Source organism: Marmota marmota, unplaced genomic scaffold (genome assembly GCF_001458135.2).
Source record: "Marmota marmota marmota unplaced genomic scaffold, marMar, whole genome shotgun sequence".
Lineage (NCBI taxonomy): Eukaryota > Metazoa > Chordata > Mammalia > Rodentia > Sciuridae > Marmota > Marmota marmota.
In genome coordinates this window covers 28,652,622-28,671,117 of record NW_026000249.1, presented here as the reverse complement: position 1 = coordinate 28,671,117, position 18,496 = coordinate 28,652,622, and the positions used below count along the sequence as shown (strand labels likewise).

The window sequence follows — 18,496 nt, the reverse complement described above, 5'->3', positions numbered from 1 at the left end:
TGTTACTTAGCCCATATGAAAATCTTTTTTCATTTTTTAAAAAAAATATATTTTAGTTGTCAATGGACCTTTATTTATTTATATGTGGCGCTGAGAATCAAACCCAGTGCCTCACATATGCTACGCAAGTGCTCGGCCACTGAGACACAACCCCAGCTGCTGAAAATGTTATATTTCTTCTTATATTAGCTATCTATAATGGCAGCTTTAAAAAGTTCTAATTACTCCCCAATCTGACTAAGCTATTATTTTTAACAGTTAAAAAGGCCACTATTGCAAACATTCTGTATGATACAAATAACTCAGTTTTTCTATGTTTTGCTATGTTGCCCAGGTTGGTCTTGAATTCAGGATTCTCCTGCGCTAGCTTCCCGAGTTGCTGGGACTACAGGTATGCATCATCACACCTGGCACAAATAATGTTTTTAATGGGCAAGACACTAATATTTTGTAAAAAGATTTCCTCACTCTTTTTACCTGTATCGTCTTTTTCAATCATATGATTAGGAAAATACCCAATAATTAAGAATTAGCACTAGTTGATCAGTTATTCACAAACCTTGACATAGGTAGAATTGTTCTTTCCTCATGATAATCACTGTCACATTCATTTATATATTCTCTTAAAACAGTTAATACTCGAACCATTCGAACTGCTTCTTGTCTTGCACAATTAATACTGTCTTTGTCACCGTCCAAAACACACAACGTGTCATAAGAAGCTTTCAAGCGATCAAAGCAAGACTGAATGAAGTCTTCGTGGATCACCACCTACAAATAACAGGCCAAATAAAGATAGTTCAAGTTGCTCTAAGATGGAAAAATTAAACATATAACATTAACTTAAACAGAGATGACAATGGCTAATTTAAAGGTAGCTCTCAATGAGACTCGGTCTATAGTAATAAAAAAACACATCAAGGTTTTTCTTTTCTGTCTTTTTTAAGGAAGCTAGTGTTAATGGAAATTACTAGGATAAAGTAGGTTTCCAAAATGAACTTTAAAAGATTAGGTACTAGTATCAAAACAAATTCAGTAAATCTCTTTGCCATTTCAACAGATGATTAATAATCATATTCAAACAAATTAAGCCAGCCATATATGTCAAGATTCACTTATATGATATTTTGTTTAACAGAAATATGAACTTTTTACCAATATTTTTGATAACTAGAAATTGTTTTGTTCCAGCTCTTAATTCTGAATAAAATTCTTGGGGCTGGGGCTCGGTGGTAGAGCATTCGCTTAGCATGTGCGAGGTGCTGGGTTCAAGCCTCAGCACCACATAAAAATAAATAAAACTATTGTGTCCAACTGTAACTAAAAAAAGAAAGAATAAAATTCTTACAGGACACAGAGTGCCAAGTGTTACCAACTGGTACTCTAATTAATGTGGGAATTGGTTTTATTTATTTATTTTGCTTGTGGTACTGGGGATTGAACCCAGGGCCTTGGCCATGCACAGCAGTTGAGAAAGGGTCTCACTACGTTGCCCAAGTTGATCTGGAACTTGCAATCCTCCTGCTTCGGCTTCTCAAATGGCTGGGATTACAATCATGTGCCACTGTGTTTGGTGTATGTGGATGTTTTAAGCACACAGATTCTTACCTGATTAACTTGTAGCCTTGGACCAAGGTTTGTGTATATCTCTTTCAATAGATCTATAGCTCTGCTGGCAATATCATCATTACTCTGAATCACAACCTAGGTTCAAAAAGATTGAAATGTTAATTCTCAAAGACATGTTTAGTTGATCATATGCTCAATTATTTTTAATATACTCTTCAAAAATTAATATTTAATTATAATCTGACTTTAATAATCAAGTGAAACTGGTAGAAATAGACCAAAAGAATAAATGAAAAATTTTAGTCTTTGAATAAAGAAAACTATTTAAGAATGAGACATTTTACTTAAGATAAAATAATCTTTGACCATTATTATTTAACCCTATAATTTTAACATCTTATTAACCAAGTCGTAAGGCATTACAGGAGGAATTCAAATTAGTTGAAAGGAAGGAAGAGAATAGTGAAATAGTTTAGCATACTCTCCTTCCACTCCCAGTTTCTAGAAAGCTTTATCACCCATCTAATTACATTAGTGGTTTTCAAACTATGTTCAGAATCTAAGAGGGCTTAAAGGAGGTGTTTCAGTGCTGACCACTCTAAGAGGCTTGGGGACACCAAACAACAACAAAACCCACAGGATTTCTTTGTTTGATTAGATTTACATTTTGGATTATTACGTGAATTTTGATTTTTAAAATCCATTTCCGCTGTTTAAAATTTTAGTGTGTGCTAAGGATCCCCACTAACCTTTTCTGCTGCTACAAAAAAGCTGAGAACACTTTCTTAAAAATGTTTTAAATACTCGTATACCACACTAAACATTTTAGTCTACCTATGGTTTAGATTTCTATGAAATAATGTTCTAAGAAAACGATATAAAGTGCTGTATAACAGGTCAGATTTAGTTTTTTTTTCTTAGCTTTTTTTAAATTTTATTTTTTAGTTGTAGTTGGACATAATACCATGATTTTATTTATTTATTTTTATGTAAGGATCGAACCCAGGGCCTTGCACGTGCTAGGTGAGCACTCTACCGCTAAGCCACAACCCCGTCCCCGATTTATGTATTTTTTTTGTGTATGATACTGGGGATTCAACCCAGAAACTCTAACTGAACTACATCCCAAGCTCTTTTTGTTTTAATTTTGAAACAGGATCTCATGTTGAACTTATGATTGTCTTGCGTCCCAGTTGCTAGGATTATTAAGTGTGTACCACTGTACCTGGCAATAGGTCAGCTTTTTAAAGATAGGAATAATATATAAATACTATAAAAGATGGAAAGATTAGCCTTAAATAGATATTATACTTCCCTAACTATTTACCAATATAAGTTTAACAGTGCCCATAAAGTACACACTCATAATCCTGTCTATAAATAAAGTCTTCTTTTCTGTCCTCTGTTTTAGTGTCAAATATACAATGAACTAAAATTAATAACGAAGGAAGATCTACAATGAATGAAACTGGGGTGGAGCGGATTAACTTCCATGGGGAAATTCATTAAAGATTTGTATGGTTAGCATACTCCTACACATAAACAAACACGAAATTTCAAGCCAGACAACAGGAACACCAGTGGCAGAATGAGGGAGATGGAAAGAAAGAATACAGAAAAAAAACTCTCAAATGACAAAAGATACAGTAAGATCAAGATGAACCACTACCATCCCAGAAGCCTGGGCTATACATCAGAGCAGAATACATACATATCTATATGTAACTTTATAATTCCTACAGATAATGTTTACAGAGTTCCTACTTTTGACTTACCCTCCAAAGATAGTCTAATCCTATCAACTCCAAATCATCCATCATATAGGCTCTCCTTTTTGCTACTAGTTTTCCTTCTCGACAATTCACAGCTTTGAAGAATCGCTCAAAACATTTCATTCCATTTTCAGTTAATAGGGAAGGATCAAGCTGAAGCACATTACTTTCAAAGAAGTCCTTATTAATATCAGGATCTAAGTCTGGTTCATCCCCCATCAATTTGGAATACCACTTAAAACAGGCTTCACGATCACAAAGGTAAACTGCATTCTCAGCTAAGCATTTCCATATTTGTTTTGCCTGAGGAGCACATAGCCACAGTTGGCCATCCTTCAATAAAAATCTTGGAAAAACATAAAAAATTGGCAATTAGATTTACATAATTTTTATCCTGAAAGGCAATCTATCCGTATATGTATGAAATAATACATTTATCACAATTATTTTTTTTTTAACTACAGATAAAAAGATGTCAGTTCTTTCACAGGAACCTATTTCTCAACTTTTATCTAGTACTAAAAAAAAAAAAAAAAAAAAAAATACTAGATAGGAATTCATTCAACACGCCTGTACAAGGCACCCAGTATAAGCCCTATGGAACTTCACTAAATGATTATAAATAAAACATTCATTCCTTGAATTCAAATAGGTCAGTCTGTGAAACCAGCCATTTTCGAAGTATATTCAATCAATAATTTGAGTTTAAAATAATGAAGATTTGGCATTGTTTAAATGGCATCACTGGGAAATGAGATATTCATAGCTCATTAATATTTATGGGTCAAAATTACTTCCATTTTAATACTTTCTGATGACCTAGTAGCCATCATTTGTTACTTGATCACACTGAACCCAATAACATGTATGACTTAAACAATGGTCAATAATCAATAGGATGCCTATCAATCATTTGGTGGTGCTCTCTAGGGTCTTTTAGTTTTCTGACTATTGGATTGGTCATTAAGAACAGACAGTAACCAAGGTGAATTCTGCTATAAATAGTCCTTTTTGGTAAAGCTTTCTAATTTCCTTTGGCATCCATTAACCCACCCTGTTCTGCCATGTGTATGAGACAGGGAACACCTCACTTTATTCTGAGTAATGTAACATAATAATTTTTAGCTAACACCATAATGGCAGCCACATGCCCAATGAGAGTAAGTGCATTTACTTAAATGTTAGGAGGTTCCTTTTCCTTTTCAAATCATTTTTGGATCTCAAATTAAGGCTTTTGATATTTTCACAGAACACACTTCTACCTAACCCTGACAACCTCTACTTTATAGATCAAAAAAATGGAGGTCCAACGTGGAAAAAACACAACTGCTTTCAAAGTTTATTTAATTTTGTTCTAAAGACAACAGCAGAAACCTTTTTTCAAGTGAAAATAACTTTTAGAAATCTGATACAAAAGCAGAACTGCTCCAATTCTTAGGAGAGGTAAAGAAAGGAATGAGAAATGGGGTTGAAACTTCTCTCTGCTTATTTTAAAAAATTTTCACGGAATCTACTCAGAAGTCCTAAAACTCCAAGTCTGAAAAATTACTCATCTAATAGGAAGAACACAGACCTGTGGAGAAGTGTAATTCTATCCCATACTGTCTATGTGATTTCAAAAAAGCTACTCTAAGTCATTTGAATCTTGTTTTCTTCCGGATATCACCTACCCTCACACTATGCTATGAGTTGTAAGGTGTTTAACACAGGCCAAATACACAGCAGCCATTAATTTGGTTCCTTTGCTTTAAATCTGTTGTTACAAGTCACACAGGTAAGAACTAATAAGTAGGGGTCACAATAGGTCCCCCTGATCTTGATCTTTAATTAGAGAAAACAGGGCTTGCAACTGCTTTTCTGTTCTAATAAGCCAAAGGGATACAAAATACACCAATCATTAATGACGACTCACTATTGCAGTGATTCTAAACCTGGGAAGCAGACACCTCTATGTGAGTGGTCAAAAAACAAATTTAAAAACTCCCCGTAAAACTACTTCACATTAAACAAATGCCAAATTTAAAATCTGGTTGAGTTTTTCTTAAGTCAAAATCATTCTAATTACTTAAAAATAAAGAAACAAAGTTCAATAAATAGAAGTCCCTAATTAACAAACCCCAGGAAGATACTCTCTCTAGAACTTTTAACAAAATAATAAATATGATAGATTTTCTAAAGTACATAATTTGGGCATTTTTAGCACACTTATTATAAGAAAAAAATTCTGCTATATAATGTGTTTTATTTAATCCTTTAAGATACATCAAAAATTTTAACCATAAAGATATTTTTCAAATTTTCAAATGTATAATCATTAAAAGCTCAATCACCAAGAAAATACAGTTTTGGGCATTTCACTTAGTGGAATAAACCTTATTTTCCTCATCCTAATTAGAAATCATGTTTCTAATGTGACCCCAAATTGCCCTTGCCAGGCATTGTCAAGATAAACAAGGCACTAAAGGACTAAAACCACTTTTCTTAGGCGCTGGCCCAGCAACCTTTTGTCTCAACTTTCTTGGTGTCTATAATATCACGGAGATAGGTGTGGTTCTCTGTCCAGTTGTGTGAAAATATGGAAATCTATGCTTTAAAAATAAAAATAATTCCCACAATGAATATGAGAAGTCTACTCTAAAAAGCTTAAAATGTGTTTTCTTTAAATACTGCAAGAAAGTCACAACTCAGCCATTAATTTTAGAGTATTCAGTAACAAAAATAAGGAGATGTTGTATGTCTTTTAGGCAATGATTTTCACAATTAAAAAAAAAAGTAGTAAGGGGAAAAGACCACCCAATGAAGATGTAGCTGTACAGCATATTCCCTCTACATTCCTTTTCTATGTCTTAGAAAACAATGGAATTATATAAAACAAACCTAAGGAAGTTAAGCCGTTCTTGGACTTCTTGAACATGACTATATCTACTTCCCAGCCTCACAGTTTGTGGGTCATAGTCTTCATGGTCTGCAAATTAAGAAAAATCATGCATTATACACATGGATACTCATATCAATTGTTTCTATCAAAGAAATTTTCAATTAAAAAAACTCATTAATCTTTTAACATTAGAAAGCAACTTGAAATCTACTTATAAGTGGTAGTTTTGAGTATTAAACATCTCCTTTTTTTGTCCCCATGAAAGAGAAACTTTCCATACCTTTTACATGATCAAGAGAGATAAGGATCTGTTAACACCAGGAATTCTTCAGCATAACCCTTAAACTATACAATGAAGCAATTGATTAGAGGCTAACACTCATCTGAGGGGTACGTAAAAACAGGCAACCAAGACAAAATATATTTTTTATTCAATTTAGTACCCATTATACTGAAATCTGCCTTTGCAGAAAAAAAAGAAAAACTTCAGTATAATAAACAAATCACATTACTAATTTATAATTGGAAGGACAGGGTAACACAAAATGCTACACTACATGACCAACGTATCATACCACCAATACCATGTCATGGATGTCGCTTCCCTTTAACATTAAATACAGATATGGCTATACTAGATTCTGGACTTCAGAGTATGCGTGCAGTACTGCCAAAGAATTCCAAATGCATGGTGCCCTTTGGAAATAGTATAGGTAATCAATGTCTTCAAAGAGAGTGAAGTTTCTTCTCTAAACTAAACAGCTGGATGTGCTGTAATAACAGGACGTTTACAATGTTGTGGAAATATTGTTTTTGACGCTTTGGTGATGAAAGAAGCTCCATGTATTATGACTGCTTTCTACCTGCGAAAATATTATTAGCTGCCAACAGTCCTAAATATGTGTTATCTAATTCCAGAAAAGTCAATTTCATTAGGGCTCAGAACTTAAAGCACTATGTCAAGAAAATGGATAGAAAATCAAATCCTATTCTGTCACATAAAAATTTTCTTTTTACAGCACTAGACTGAGAAGTACACTGACAAATGCTGGATTTCAAAAATCCACCAATTTAAATACCTTCCCCCACCACCTAATATTCGGAATTCATGAACAGTTGTATTTTTGGCAGGTACTGTTTTTAAGGGTAAACTTTTTAATAATTTCAAGCAAGTTTTAGAAATATAAGAATTTCCTTATAATCTGTAACCGTATTCACCTATTATTTATATTTTGCTCCATTTGCTTCATTAGGTGCCATGTATACTCAACATGTATACTAAACTATTTGACAGTGAACTGGAGACCTGTCCTTTTACTCCAAAATACCTCAGCTCTTCCAAATAACAAGGAACTGAACCTATCATCTAGGTTTCTCAACTGCACACTATTGATATTTTAGGCTGGACACTTTGTTGTATGGGACTGTCCTGTGCACTATAAAATGTTTAGTAGCATTTCTGGCCTCCACCCACAAAGATAAATTTGCTTCTACCCAAAGTTAAGAACTATCAAAAAGAGGTCACCCCACGAAAGTAACACTAAGGCACATCCTGTCACTTGTGGCAACACTTAACAAAGCTACCTTTCCCTACATGGTCAAAATGGTTTCTACTAGGTTTCTCCACTGCAAAGTCATCATTTTTACTAATTTGCTTTAGCAACCAACCTCTGCTCTTCCAAATTTAATTACCAACCATAGACAAAGGATAGAATTCAAGAGTCAATGAAAGCTAAACAATAATCAAGAAGTAAGAAGGTCCCACTGTGCTAATTAAGAAGGATGAAGACGCCTTCTCACTACAGAGAAGCTTCCAGACAACGTAAACAAAAACACAATCTGGTTGATTTTGTTGTAAACATTCTGATGCAAATACCTTGATTCATTAATAGTCAAATAAGGAGGATGATCCATTTTTGACATGTTGCCAGAGGTGGCGGATAACCCACTGAAAACGGGAGGAGTAATGACATGAGATCAAATTAAGTCAGGTGTCTTTGAAAATCGGTGGGACACAGTGGTGAATCATGGCTGAGACAATATAAATTGTCTCTTGTCCTCATAAATAGCAAGTTGTCTAGGACCCATTTCAGAACTCATGAAAGAGAACTTTAATTAGTTAACATTTATTGAAATGTGACTCAAATACCATAAAAATCCACCAATTTAAAGCATACGATTCAATTTTTTGAGCTGTATATTCACCATCACTATCTGCCCATTTTTACCTACCTCCCAACCCTTTGTCTATTTGAAACATTTCATACAAAAGTAATCAATGCAACACCTAGTGTTTTCTCATTGGCTTTTGTCCACTTGGCATGTTTTCAAAGTTCATACATGTTGTATCATATATTCTTTTTAAATGCTGAATAGTATATATACATTGTATTTATTCATTCATCAAACATTAGACACTTTGGGGGTTTCCACTTTTTGGCTATTATGAATAATATTGCTACGAACATTCATGTACACACATTTGCATGAATTTGTTACCATCTCACTTGAGTATATAATTGGAAACAGATCATAAGCTTTAACATTTTGAGCAACTGCCAACATGTTTAACAAGGTGGCTGCACAACTTTGCGACTCCACAAGCCATGTTTGAAGCCTTCAATTTCTCTGCATCCTCACCAACACTTGCTGCTACCTTGTCATTCTAGTAGGGGCAAAACAGCTTATATTAGTATGGTTTTGATTTGCATGTCCTGAATAACTGATGATACTAAACTGCTTCTCTATTCAGATCCTTTGCCCACTTTTTAATAATTAGGTTGTCCTTTAATTGTCAAGTAGTAAAAGTTCTGTATATAATCAAGATACAAGTCCCTCACTAGACATGATTGGTAAATACTGTCTCCTATTTTTCCTCACATGTCTCTTCATTTTCTTGATGCTGCTTTCACTTGTAGCAGGTAATTTTGAGAAACTCATGTAGTTCAATTTACCACCCTTCCTTTTGGCTTTTACTGGCTGAATCACTTTGCTTTCCCTAACCCAAGGTCATATAAATGCATAATAACTATTTCTTCTAATAGCACTATACTTTTACCTGTTATTTTTGGGTCTAGGATTCATTTTGAATTAATTTTTAACATATGGTATGAGGCAAAAAGACCCAACTACAGTCTTTTAGATGTGAATATCCAATTGTTCCAAAAACCTTTGTAAAAAAAAAAAAAGGGGGGGAGAGGCTGTTCATTTTCCACTGTTAGGTTTAGCACCCTTGTAAAACTTAATCATAAATGTGAGGGTTTATTTCTGGACTGTCAATTATACTTCACTGACAGATACGTTTATCTTAGTGCCAGCACCACAATGTCTTATTGTTGCTTTGCAGTACGTTTTGAAACCAGGTGGTTAGAGTCTGCTAACTTTGGTTTTGAAATTTGTTTTATTTGAGCCCTCTGTGTTTAGAATCAGCTTTGTCAATTTCTGCAAGAAAATAAAGCAGGCTGCAATTTTTATAGGGATCATACTAAATCTGCAGATCATCTTGGGGACTATTGTCATCCTTTATTCCATTTCACGCTGCTATGACAGAATACTTGAGACTGGGTGATTTAGAGAGAACAGGGAGTTAATTACAGTTCTGGAGGCTGGGATGTGAACTATCCACAGCTGGTGAGGACCTTCTTGCTGGGTCATCTTATGGTGATAGGTAGGAGGGCCAAAAAAGAGCACGAGGGACCAAACAAGAGGGTTTTTTTGTTGATTTTTTTTTTTTTTTTTTTTTTTGGTACCAGGTATTGAACTCAGGCATACTCTACCACTGAGCCACATCCCCAGCCCTACTTTGTATTTTTGATTTAGAGACAGGGTCACTGAGTTGCTTAGTGCTTAGCAGTTGCTAAGGCTGGCTTCTGGCAATTCTCCTGCCTCAACTTCCCAAGCCACTGGGATTACAGGTGTGTGCCACCACACCCGGCCAAACTAGCTCTCAAACAAGCACATTCTCGCAACATCCAACTTGCTTTCTTGATGAGGACATCAGTTTACATGATCTAATCACCTTTTCTTGGGTCCCAGCTCCCCACACTGTTGGATTTTCCAATACATGGACTTTGGGTGACACATTCAAACCACAGCATTACCTCAACAATATTAAAGTTCTCCACGCCATGAATACAGGATGGCTTTGAAAAAAAAGAGACCTAAATAATCACAAAGTTTTGTAACTTCCTGTCCTCTCGTTTATTTCTCATTATTTTTTGATGCTACTGTAATTAAAACTGTTTCATTGTTTCATTTTCAGGTTTTTCACTCCTAATGTTTATTAATTTTGTTTCCTGTAATGCAGTTGAACACATTTACTCATATCCTATGGTATTATAAACATATATAGTCTTTTACTTTATCCATTTCAATCTAGAAGCTTTTTACATTTTGGTGGCAGGGGTACCTAGTTAGCCTGCATAAAATGTCAAATAGAGTGTTCAACAGAAGCAGCTAGAATATAGAAACTCATCTCACTCCCAATTCTAGGGGAAAGTAACCAGTCTTTCAGCATGAAGTAGTACACTACTGTGTGTTGAGTTGCTTTGTGTTCCTGGTTTATTGAGCATTTTTATAATAAGAGGGTCACAGGATTTTATTAAATGTGTTTTCTGCATCTACTGAGATGATTACATAATACTGGTAGTTTCTACTATCATTGGGTGGAGCGTTCTATAGATAACCATTACAATGAGTTAATTCACAGTGTTCCTCTTCCTTTTTTCCTAAAGATTTTGAGTCATTGCTGTCATTTGCTTTTCACTTAACTACTTCCTTTAGGATTTCTTGCAAGTCTGACAATAATGAATTCTCTCTTTGGCCTTCACTTTTACTGAATGCAAGAGTCTTGATGGTTGGGTCCATCCCTCAACACTGGCACTTCGAACCTGCTGTCCAATTGCCTTCTGGCCTCTGATGTTTCAGACAAGAAGTCAGCTGTTAATTGTTACTAGGGTTTCCTGTGAGGAGGAAAATATTTTATCTATCATATCCAAGATTGGGCCTCTCTGTATTTTTCTTACTTGGAATTCTATTTTCTTGGACTTATAGGGTAGGGTCTTTCACCAAATTTGGGAGGTTTTCAATGGTTACATCTTTTTTTTGTTCCCTTTTCTCTTACCTATCTTCTGATATTCCCATTAGATGTATGCTGATGTGCTTGTGTCTCATACCTTCCTGAGATTCTGTTGATCCTTTTTCTTCTGTTTTTTATTTTATATAATCCCAATTGATTTGAGTTCACTGATTCATTCTTTTGCCAGCTCAAATCTGTTGAATGCCTATGGTTATATTTTTAAAGCGAAGAATTCACATGTTGCCTTTTTCCCTTTATTATTTAAAATAATTTCTTTGATATTCTGACATTGTCATTATTACTTTTTTTTGTACTGGAGCTTGAACCCAGGAGTGCTTAACCACTAAGCCACATCTATAGCCTCCCCCACCCCATGCCTCTTTAACATTTTATGTAGAGACAAGGTCTCGCTAAGTTGCTGAGGCTGGCTTTGAACTTACCATCCTCCTGCCTCAGCCTCCAGAATAGCTGGGATTACAGGCTTGCACCTCACTACTACTTTAATTGTTTAGACATGGGTTCCTTCAGTTTTCTGGGCATCTTTGTACTTTTTAGTCTTTTACAAAGTCTACCATCTGGGCCCCTTCCAAGGCAGTTTCTGCTGGGCCACATCTTTCTGTGTTTAGAAGCCTCATTTTTCATTGAGATGAAGATGTTTTAGAAATATATTGCAGCAACTTGGATACTGTTTACTGGGTTATCGGAAGTCATGGTGCTCAGCCACTGACAGCTCACGGGTTTTCCCCTTGTTTTTATCTTTTACCGTGGCTATGTAGGGGTCGCTCCTGGGTCAGTATAACCCTTTATTGGTCAAACTTGTACTTGAGACCCCTTCACTAGATTATTATCCATAACCACTGGGTATATGTGAGACTCAGAGGCTGTTATTACAGTTATTACTTTTTTTTGGTCCTAGTAACTTGGATGCTCCCTTTTCAATTGTTCCAGAAAAGAGGCAGTTATTCCAGACTGCTGGGAATACATGCAATTTTGAAGCTTGGCTTCCTAGGAGTTCTTCCTGAGTCAGGCTATCTTATTGTTCATCCAGTGTTCTGTTCGGTCAGGAGTTGCATATGAGTTTTCTGTGCCCTTTAGGCCTTTACCATTTGCTAATGAATCCTGGTACAGCTTGGGGGGACTGTTTTTAATCTGCCCCACGTTCTGCTCTGATTGCTTTTGGGTGAGTGAAGCCTAGGGTACACAGCATTTCTGTCCCTCTGAGTGAACTGTGATCTCAATATCTAACCTTTCTCTTTATCTAGATCTAAACTTTTGGTTGCTCTCCTAAGTTTTGCTTGTACAAGAGAACAACAATCACCCTCTTAACTGTTCTTCAAGAAATCTCAACTTTTTTCATTAGACATGGCATGCTCTGGACTAAACAGTCAATCCTTCAAATCTAACTGCTGAGCTTTTCATCTTCACAGCTTCTCTCTTCGTCTGGGCAGAACACCTGTGCCACTATAGGTAGGATAGCAACCAGCTTTTCCCAGAATGATATCCCTGATTTATGAGCAGGTGCTGGTGTGGGGTAAAGGGGAATCCACTGATTTTCTCAGATTGTCCCTTCTCACATGAAACTTTCACCCAAGGAGTAAGTAGGGATGGACCCAAGTTTTCTAAGCCTATAATCCCTGGAATAAGGTTTCACATTGTTAGTGGACACTGCACAGGGTAAAAGAACTTCATTCCTGAACAGATCTGTCAGGAATGGAGCTTCTGCCACACGGAGCTGAACAGGGTAAGAAACATCAGTAGCCTGCAGCTTCCCCAGGTAAAACTGGAGCCCTACAGGAGCAGGTGTGGGGAAAAATGAGCAAGTGTGGTTCACATACTAGACTTGCTTTTTTCCTCTCCTTAAATAGATTTTCTTGAGTACATATTTCTCCATTTGCTATAACCCCCTGATGACTATTTCTAGACACTTTAAGTGATTTTTCTGTGTTCCCCCAATTAATTGGCAGTTTTGTTAAGAAGGTCTGCCAGGCAGCTTATTCCAACATTCTAAAATTTAAACCCCTCATCCCTTGGTTTACATGCATTATGTTTTGCATTTATTAGTTCATATTTTCCTTTATGCCAACACATTCACATTTTATCAAATGGATTTAATTATTTTCATTATTTTGACTCAAGTTTTAGTCAGCAAAAGCCAACCACTCTGTCCTTTTGACTTGTGTCTTGAGTACTTTCTTGCTTTCTGGAATAAGATCTTGAAAGATCACCTTATATTATCTCTGCTCCAGACCTTGAAATAGCTATTTCTCCAGAGAGATGCCTACTGTTCACAAAATGGCTAATAATGGTTCATTTTTTAAAATCACAAGAAGCCACACAGACCTAGTACTTCATGGCTGATGGGTAGGAATGTTTCAGCCCAGTATCGGAATCCTGACAGAGCAATAGTAGTTAATGCCACTTAGGAAGAATCCCACTGCCCACCTTTTTCTTTTTTGGTACCAGGGATTAAACCCAGGGGCACTTAACCACTAAGCATCCTCAGCCCTTTCTGACACAGGGTCTCACTAAGTTGCTTAGAGCCTCAATAAGTTGTTGAGGCTCGCCTTAAACTTGCGATTCTCCTGCCTCAACTTTCTAAGTCACTGTAATTGCAGGTGTGTACCACCATGTCCTGCCCCTTTCCTCCTCCTTTTAGGTAGAAAAATGTTGCTAAAAACTGTCAGAGTTGGATATATAAGAGGCTGGGAATGGGTAATAGAAGTGGCAGTCCTTAGAAAACAGAAGGCAAAAATGTGATCTACAGCAAAGGTAAGTCATTAAATTCTATCTAGATATGAGGTAGAATTAGGTGACCGCGCCTAGGAAATGTTCTTTCCCCAAATGTGAAGATGTTAGTGGAGATGAAATATGGGCAGAATACTTAATACTAGTGAAATGGTTATCTAAAATTAAGAATATCAGTGACTGTGCAAGTCTGATGTTATCCGGTTGAATAATGTGTCTATCTCATACCTAATGAAATTCATACCACTCTTATATTATGCAGAGGACAAAAAAAGACATAATTTACCATAGAACTGCAAATTCAGAAATCTTGGTAGACAAGGTTACCACATAAATGACTTAATGGTGTGAAAATTTGAATAGGATTTCACTAGTGTTAAAAATTATTCCCCCCCCCCCAAAAAAAAAAAAAAAAATATTCCCCCATACTAACATGCTAATCATTATTCATTAGAAGAACAGTATTATAAATTAGAGGAAGAAATGGTGTCAAGGTGAGTTAGGAGAAACAGAAGGTATGAGATGGTCCATGAATTTAGATAAAAAGGTTAATAATAAAAAAAAATTTAAAATTTACAAAAAAAAAAAATCGAGAGCTTACTGTGGGCCATACATTGCTTTAACATAAATAAGTTACTAAGGTTGTAGAGCAATACATTTAGGTCAATGTTTCAAACTTAAGACAATCTGATCATGCAGATTCACACCTCTTGCTTTGTGGAGATACAAACAGCAAAAGGAGGGGAAACTAAAGAATGCAAAAATTCTTATGGCCCTGAAATTGAGATGAGGCAGTAACTTATTTTTTTTTTTAAATATTTATTTTTAAGTTTTAGATGGTACAATATCTTTATTTTACATTTATGTGGTGCTGAGGATCGAACCCAGTGCCTCGCGCATGCTAGGCAAACACTCTACCACTGAGCCACAACCCCAGCCCCGAGGCAGTAACTTATGAAAATTTGATAATGAGTCTGAAGTGCACATGCACTTCCTGAGTACCCAATAGTAGATTCCTCCACTCTGGACAATAAAAGTACAAATAAAGTAAATAATAGCACTGAAACATTCATTTATATGGCCCCAACTACGAGGGACGGGCTGCATTGGCAACTGTGAAGGCTTTGTACCACAAAGAAATGAGGTTGTAATCAAAAGTCTGAGTTATGTTAATGTGAGCACAAAAGTATGGGTATTTGCGTAGTGTGTATACTGCACTCAACCTAGTTTCTCTCACGATTTTGGCTGTCTTTGGTATAGAACGTGTATCACACGTTTGCACGCCTATACTGCCTTCACTGTTCTAGCCTGCTGCTTATAAGGAACACAGGACAGAAATGATAAAAGGTCACTGTCTGATGCCCATCACCTGCCTAACTCTTAGACTGCTTGTCCAGTTCTACCATCTGGAAATGATCCAAAGAGAAAAAAAAGGAAGAACAAAGGCAACAAAGTCAGTAGGGCCATCTGAAGAATTGCTTAATTCTTCCTTTGTGTTTATCTGAATTGTAAGGGTTAAGCAAAAGTCTGGTGATTTATAAGTACTATGGAATTTTATTCAACAATGTTGAGTCTACTCTGCTTCTCAAATAATGAGTATTGCAAATGTAATTATTTTTCACATACACTATTGGCTTCTCCAGGTCCTAGTATAACATGTTAAATGAGTGCTATGTTTAGTAAATATTATGTTCAAGTCTGTCTTTAACAACGATGATATAAAGTTATCTATGGCTCTGGGAACAAACTATAAGGTGATGGTGGGGGGCAGATGTGTATTAACTCATCTATACTCTAGCACACAAACAATCCTGACACAACTATTAAAAAGAAAAAAAAAAAAGCATTGACACAGTTCCATATATGGCAAGCACTTAAAAATGGTCTGTTGAAACCATAGGAAACTTCATTCCAACATGTTTAAACAATTTCACATTTTTAAAGCAAATGTAAACATCCAGGTACTTGTAGCTTCCTGTTTCTCCCCATGAAGTCTGAATTCATAAAGTCTGAAGCACTTATAAAACAGACTTAGGATTATTAAAAAACTAATATGTGCAAAACCAGACTTAGAAAAAACAAAAGTTTTCTTGAAAAGCTAAAGGTGGTGGCAGTAAAGATTCAAAGGTTGAAAATGAAGTCAAGTACATACCTACAAAGATAACAGCCAAGTGTAGTACAGAGAAGCAGTGTGCGCCAGATAGGGACAGATAAAGAAATCAACAAGAGGAGAAGGCAGGCCCTGAGTCGACAGGCTCAAAATGTTAGACTGGAGTTTAGGATGTGTAAGATTTGACACTGAAAGTAATCAAAAGTCCATAAAGGAACACGATTCAAAAGCCAACTACCATGTATCATTTAAAATAGATCAGTCATTTCTAATGTAATTAATATAAGAAAGAAATCACTGTTATTTCCCATAATTTATCTTATAGTACATACCTCTAGCATATAGTCTCATGCTTTCCATGTAAGTTGCAAGATTTTCAGCTACCAAAGTAACTAGGGCATGATTGTGCTGGAGTTGATTGATTAAATCATGGCGATAAAATACATGGGGACTTCGCTGAGTTTGACTGAAACGAGAAGAACTTCACAATATAATTAGGCAATTAAACTCTGTTGTGTTCAAGAGTTTACACATCTAAATTTTTAGCTAGTAATTAAAAACCTTTAAAAATTATACTTTTGACGATTTACTTCCTTTAATAGAAATATTAAGCAATTTAAAAGAAAGCAATGCCTCAAAAAATAAAAATTATTCTAATTTAACTAAAAAACATGCATCAGTATTCTCTACCTTCACCCCACAGGGAGTCTAGTTCAATGACTGATTTCTAGTACCATACTACAATAGTACCAAAGTATATGCGTCTGGTTTCATGATTATTTCATAATTATAAAAACAGAAACATTCCTTCCAAGACTATCATTGTAACTGCTAGTGACGAGTTTAACCAAAGAAATATTTTCATAAAAATTTTGTTTATTACTCACTCAAGGTACATACTAGGATACTCGGTTTGTGGCCAAGACATTTTCTGGTGACACTAGTTGGCAAACTTGGCCATAGGCAACCAGTCAACTTTCATAGCCATTATTATTCATCTAGTGAAGATAACTACCGGTCCTTTGAAGAGTTGGGAACTATTGTCTATGTACATGTACAACTATATATGTGGTGGGCCAAACATTTGAAGTACGTTCTTCAAATAAAATATTACTATTAGTAAGATAAGTGTCTGAATTCTTCCCACTAATTTATACCTCTAGCTTTTCTAATTTCCTATTATTTTTTTCCAGATTGAAGGGGGAAAAAATGAGACAAAGTTCACCTGCTAACATATATATGACCTTTTCTATTTAGGCATAATCATAGTAATTCAGAGTTGAATTACATGGAAATGATCTTGCCAATCATTTAACTCCCCCCCCCCCATCCCCCAGCAGTATTGGGGATTAAACCCAGGGGCAATTTACCCCTCAAGCAACTGAGCAACATCCCTAAGTCCTTTTTATTTTGAGATGGTCTAGCTAAGTTGCCAAGGCTGGCTTCAAACATGTGATCTTCTTTCCTTAGCCTTCTGAATGGCTGTGATTATAGGTGTGCACCATCTTTTTTTTTTTTTGGAGGCGGGGGAGGGGGGGGGTACCAGGGATTTAACCCAGAGCACTTTTACCACTGAGCCACATTCTCAACACTTTTTATTTTTGAGATAGTGTCTCAGTAAATTGTTTAGGGTCTTGCTAAATTGCTAAGTATGGCCTCAAACTTGCAGTCCCTCCTACCCGAGTCTCCCCAGTTGCTGGGATTACAATTGTGCACCAGCATGCCCCACTCCATTATTTCATGTTGTACAAAAAAGAAAAAAAAAATAGATCCTTTAGAGAATGTTCATAAGCTTAAATGACTGGTTTGACACAAGGTTCACATTCCATTGTGAATATTCCTTACACTAAGCTCTTTCTGTCCATATTATTTTTCTTTTAATATTATCAGTTCCAATTCTATTATCAGAAAATTTAAAGACAAATCATTACAGTAAGCTACTAAAAGGAAACTTCACTAAAATAAAAATTTTAGATCATATTTTGTTATCTTCCATTATTTAAATGTCCATGAAGTCTAATGTTTGAAATTGACTTTAAAAATTTACTAAAAAAGAAAAAGGTTTTACATTGAAAACTATTCGGTAGTAGTATGGTGATTCAAACAATGAATGCAAGAAAGATAAAATCAAATGAAGAATGAGATCAACAGACACAATACATGCCATAAAACTGTCTGGCCTACTTGCTGGAAATAAAATACCTCTGAATAGAGAACCACAAGGCAATATTATCAGCTTGATTCTGACATTTATCCATTAATTGTGCCTTACACTTTCTCATCAATAAAAAAAGAAGGCAGATATGACAAACTAAGCCTCCTCTTAGTTTAGGTCGCCACACTAA

At 35.6% G+C, this 18,496-nt stretch overlaps 1 protein-coding gene across 2 annotated transcripts in view; it reads right to left on the bottom strand.

The window, feature by feature from the left end:
- Usp9x (ubiquitin specific peptidase 9 X-linked) overlaps positions 1–18,496 on the bottom strand; it is a 108,397-nt gene that overhangs the window by 45,835 nt on the left and 44,066 nt on the right. Inside the window, exons 14-18 of one of the 2 annotated variants that reach the window (XM_015488111.2) lie at positions 16,484–16,632; positions 6,219–6,306; positions 3,345–3,687; positions 1,609–1,704; positions 560–771 (exon numbers count right to left, since the gene is read on the bottom strand). In XM_015488111.2, coding sequence (XP_015343597.1) covers positions 560–771; positions 1,609–1,704; positions 3,345–3,687; positions 6,219–6,306; positions 16,484–16,632 — 888 coding nt within the window. The remainder of the gene's footprint in view (positions 1–559; positions 772–1,608; positions 1,705–3,344; positions 3,688–6,218; positions 6,307–16,483; positions 16,633–18,496) is intronic. The other variant, XM_015488112.2, reaches the window with a different exon arrangement.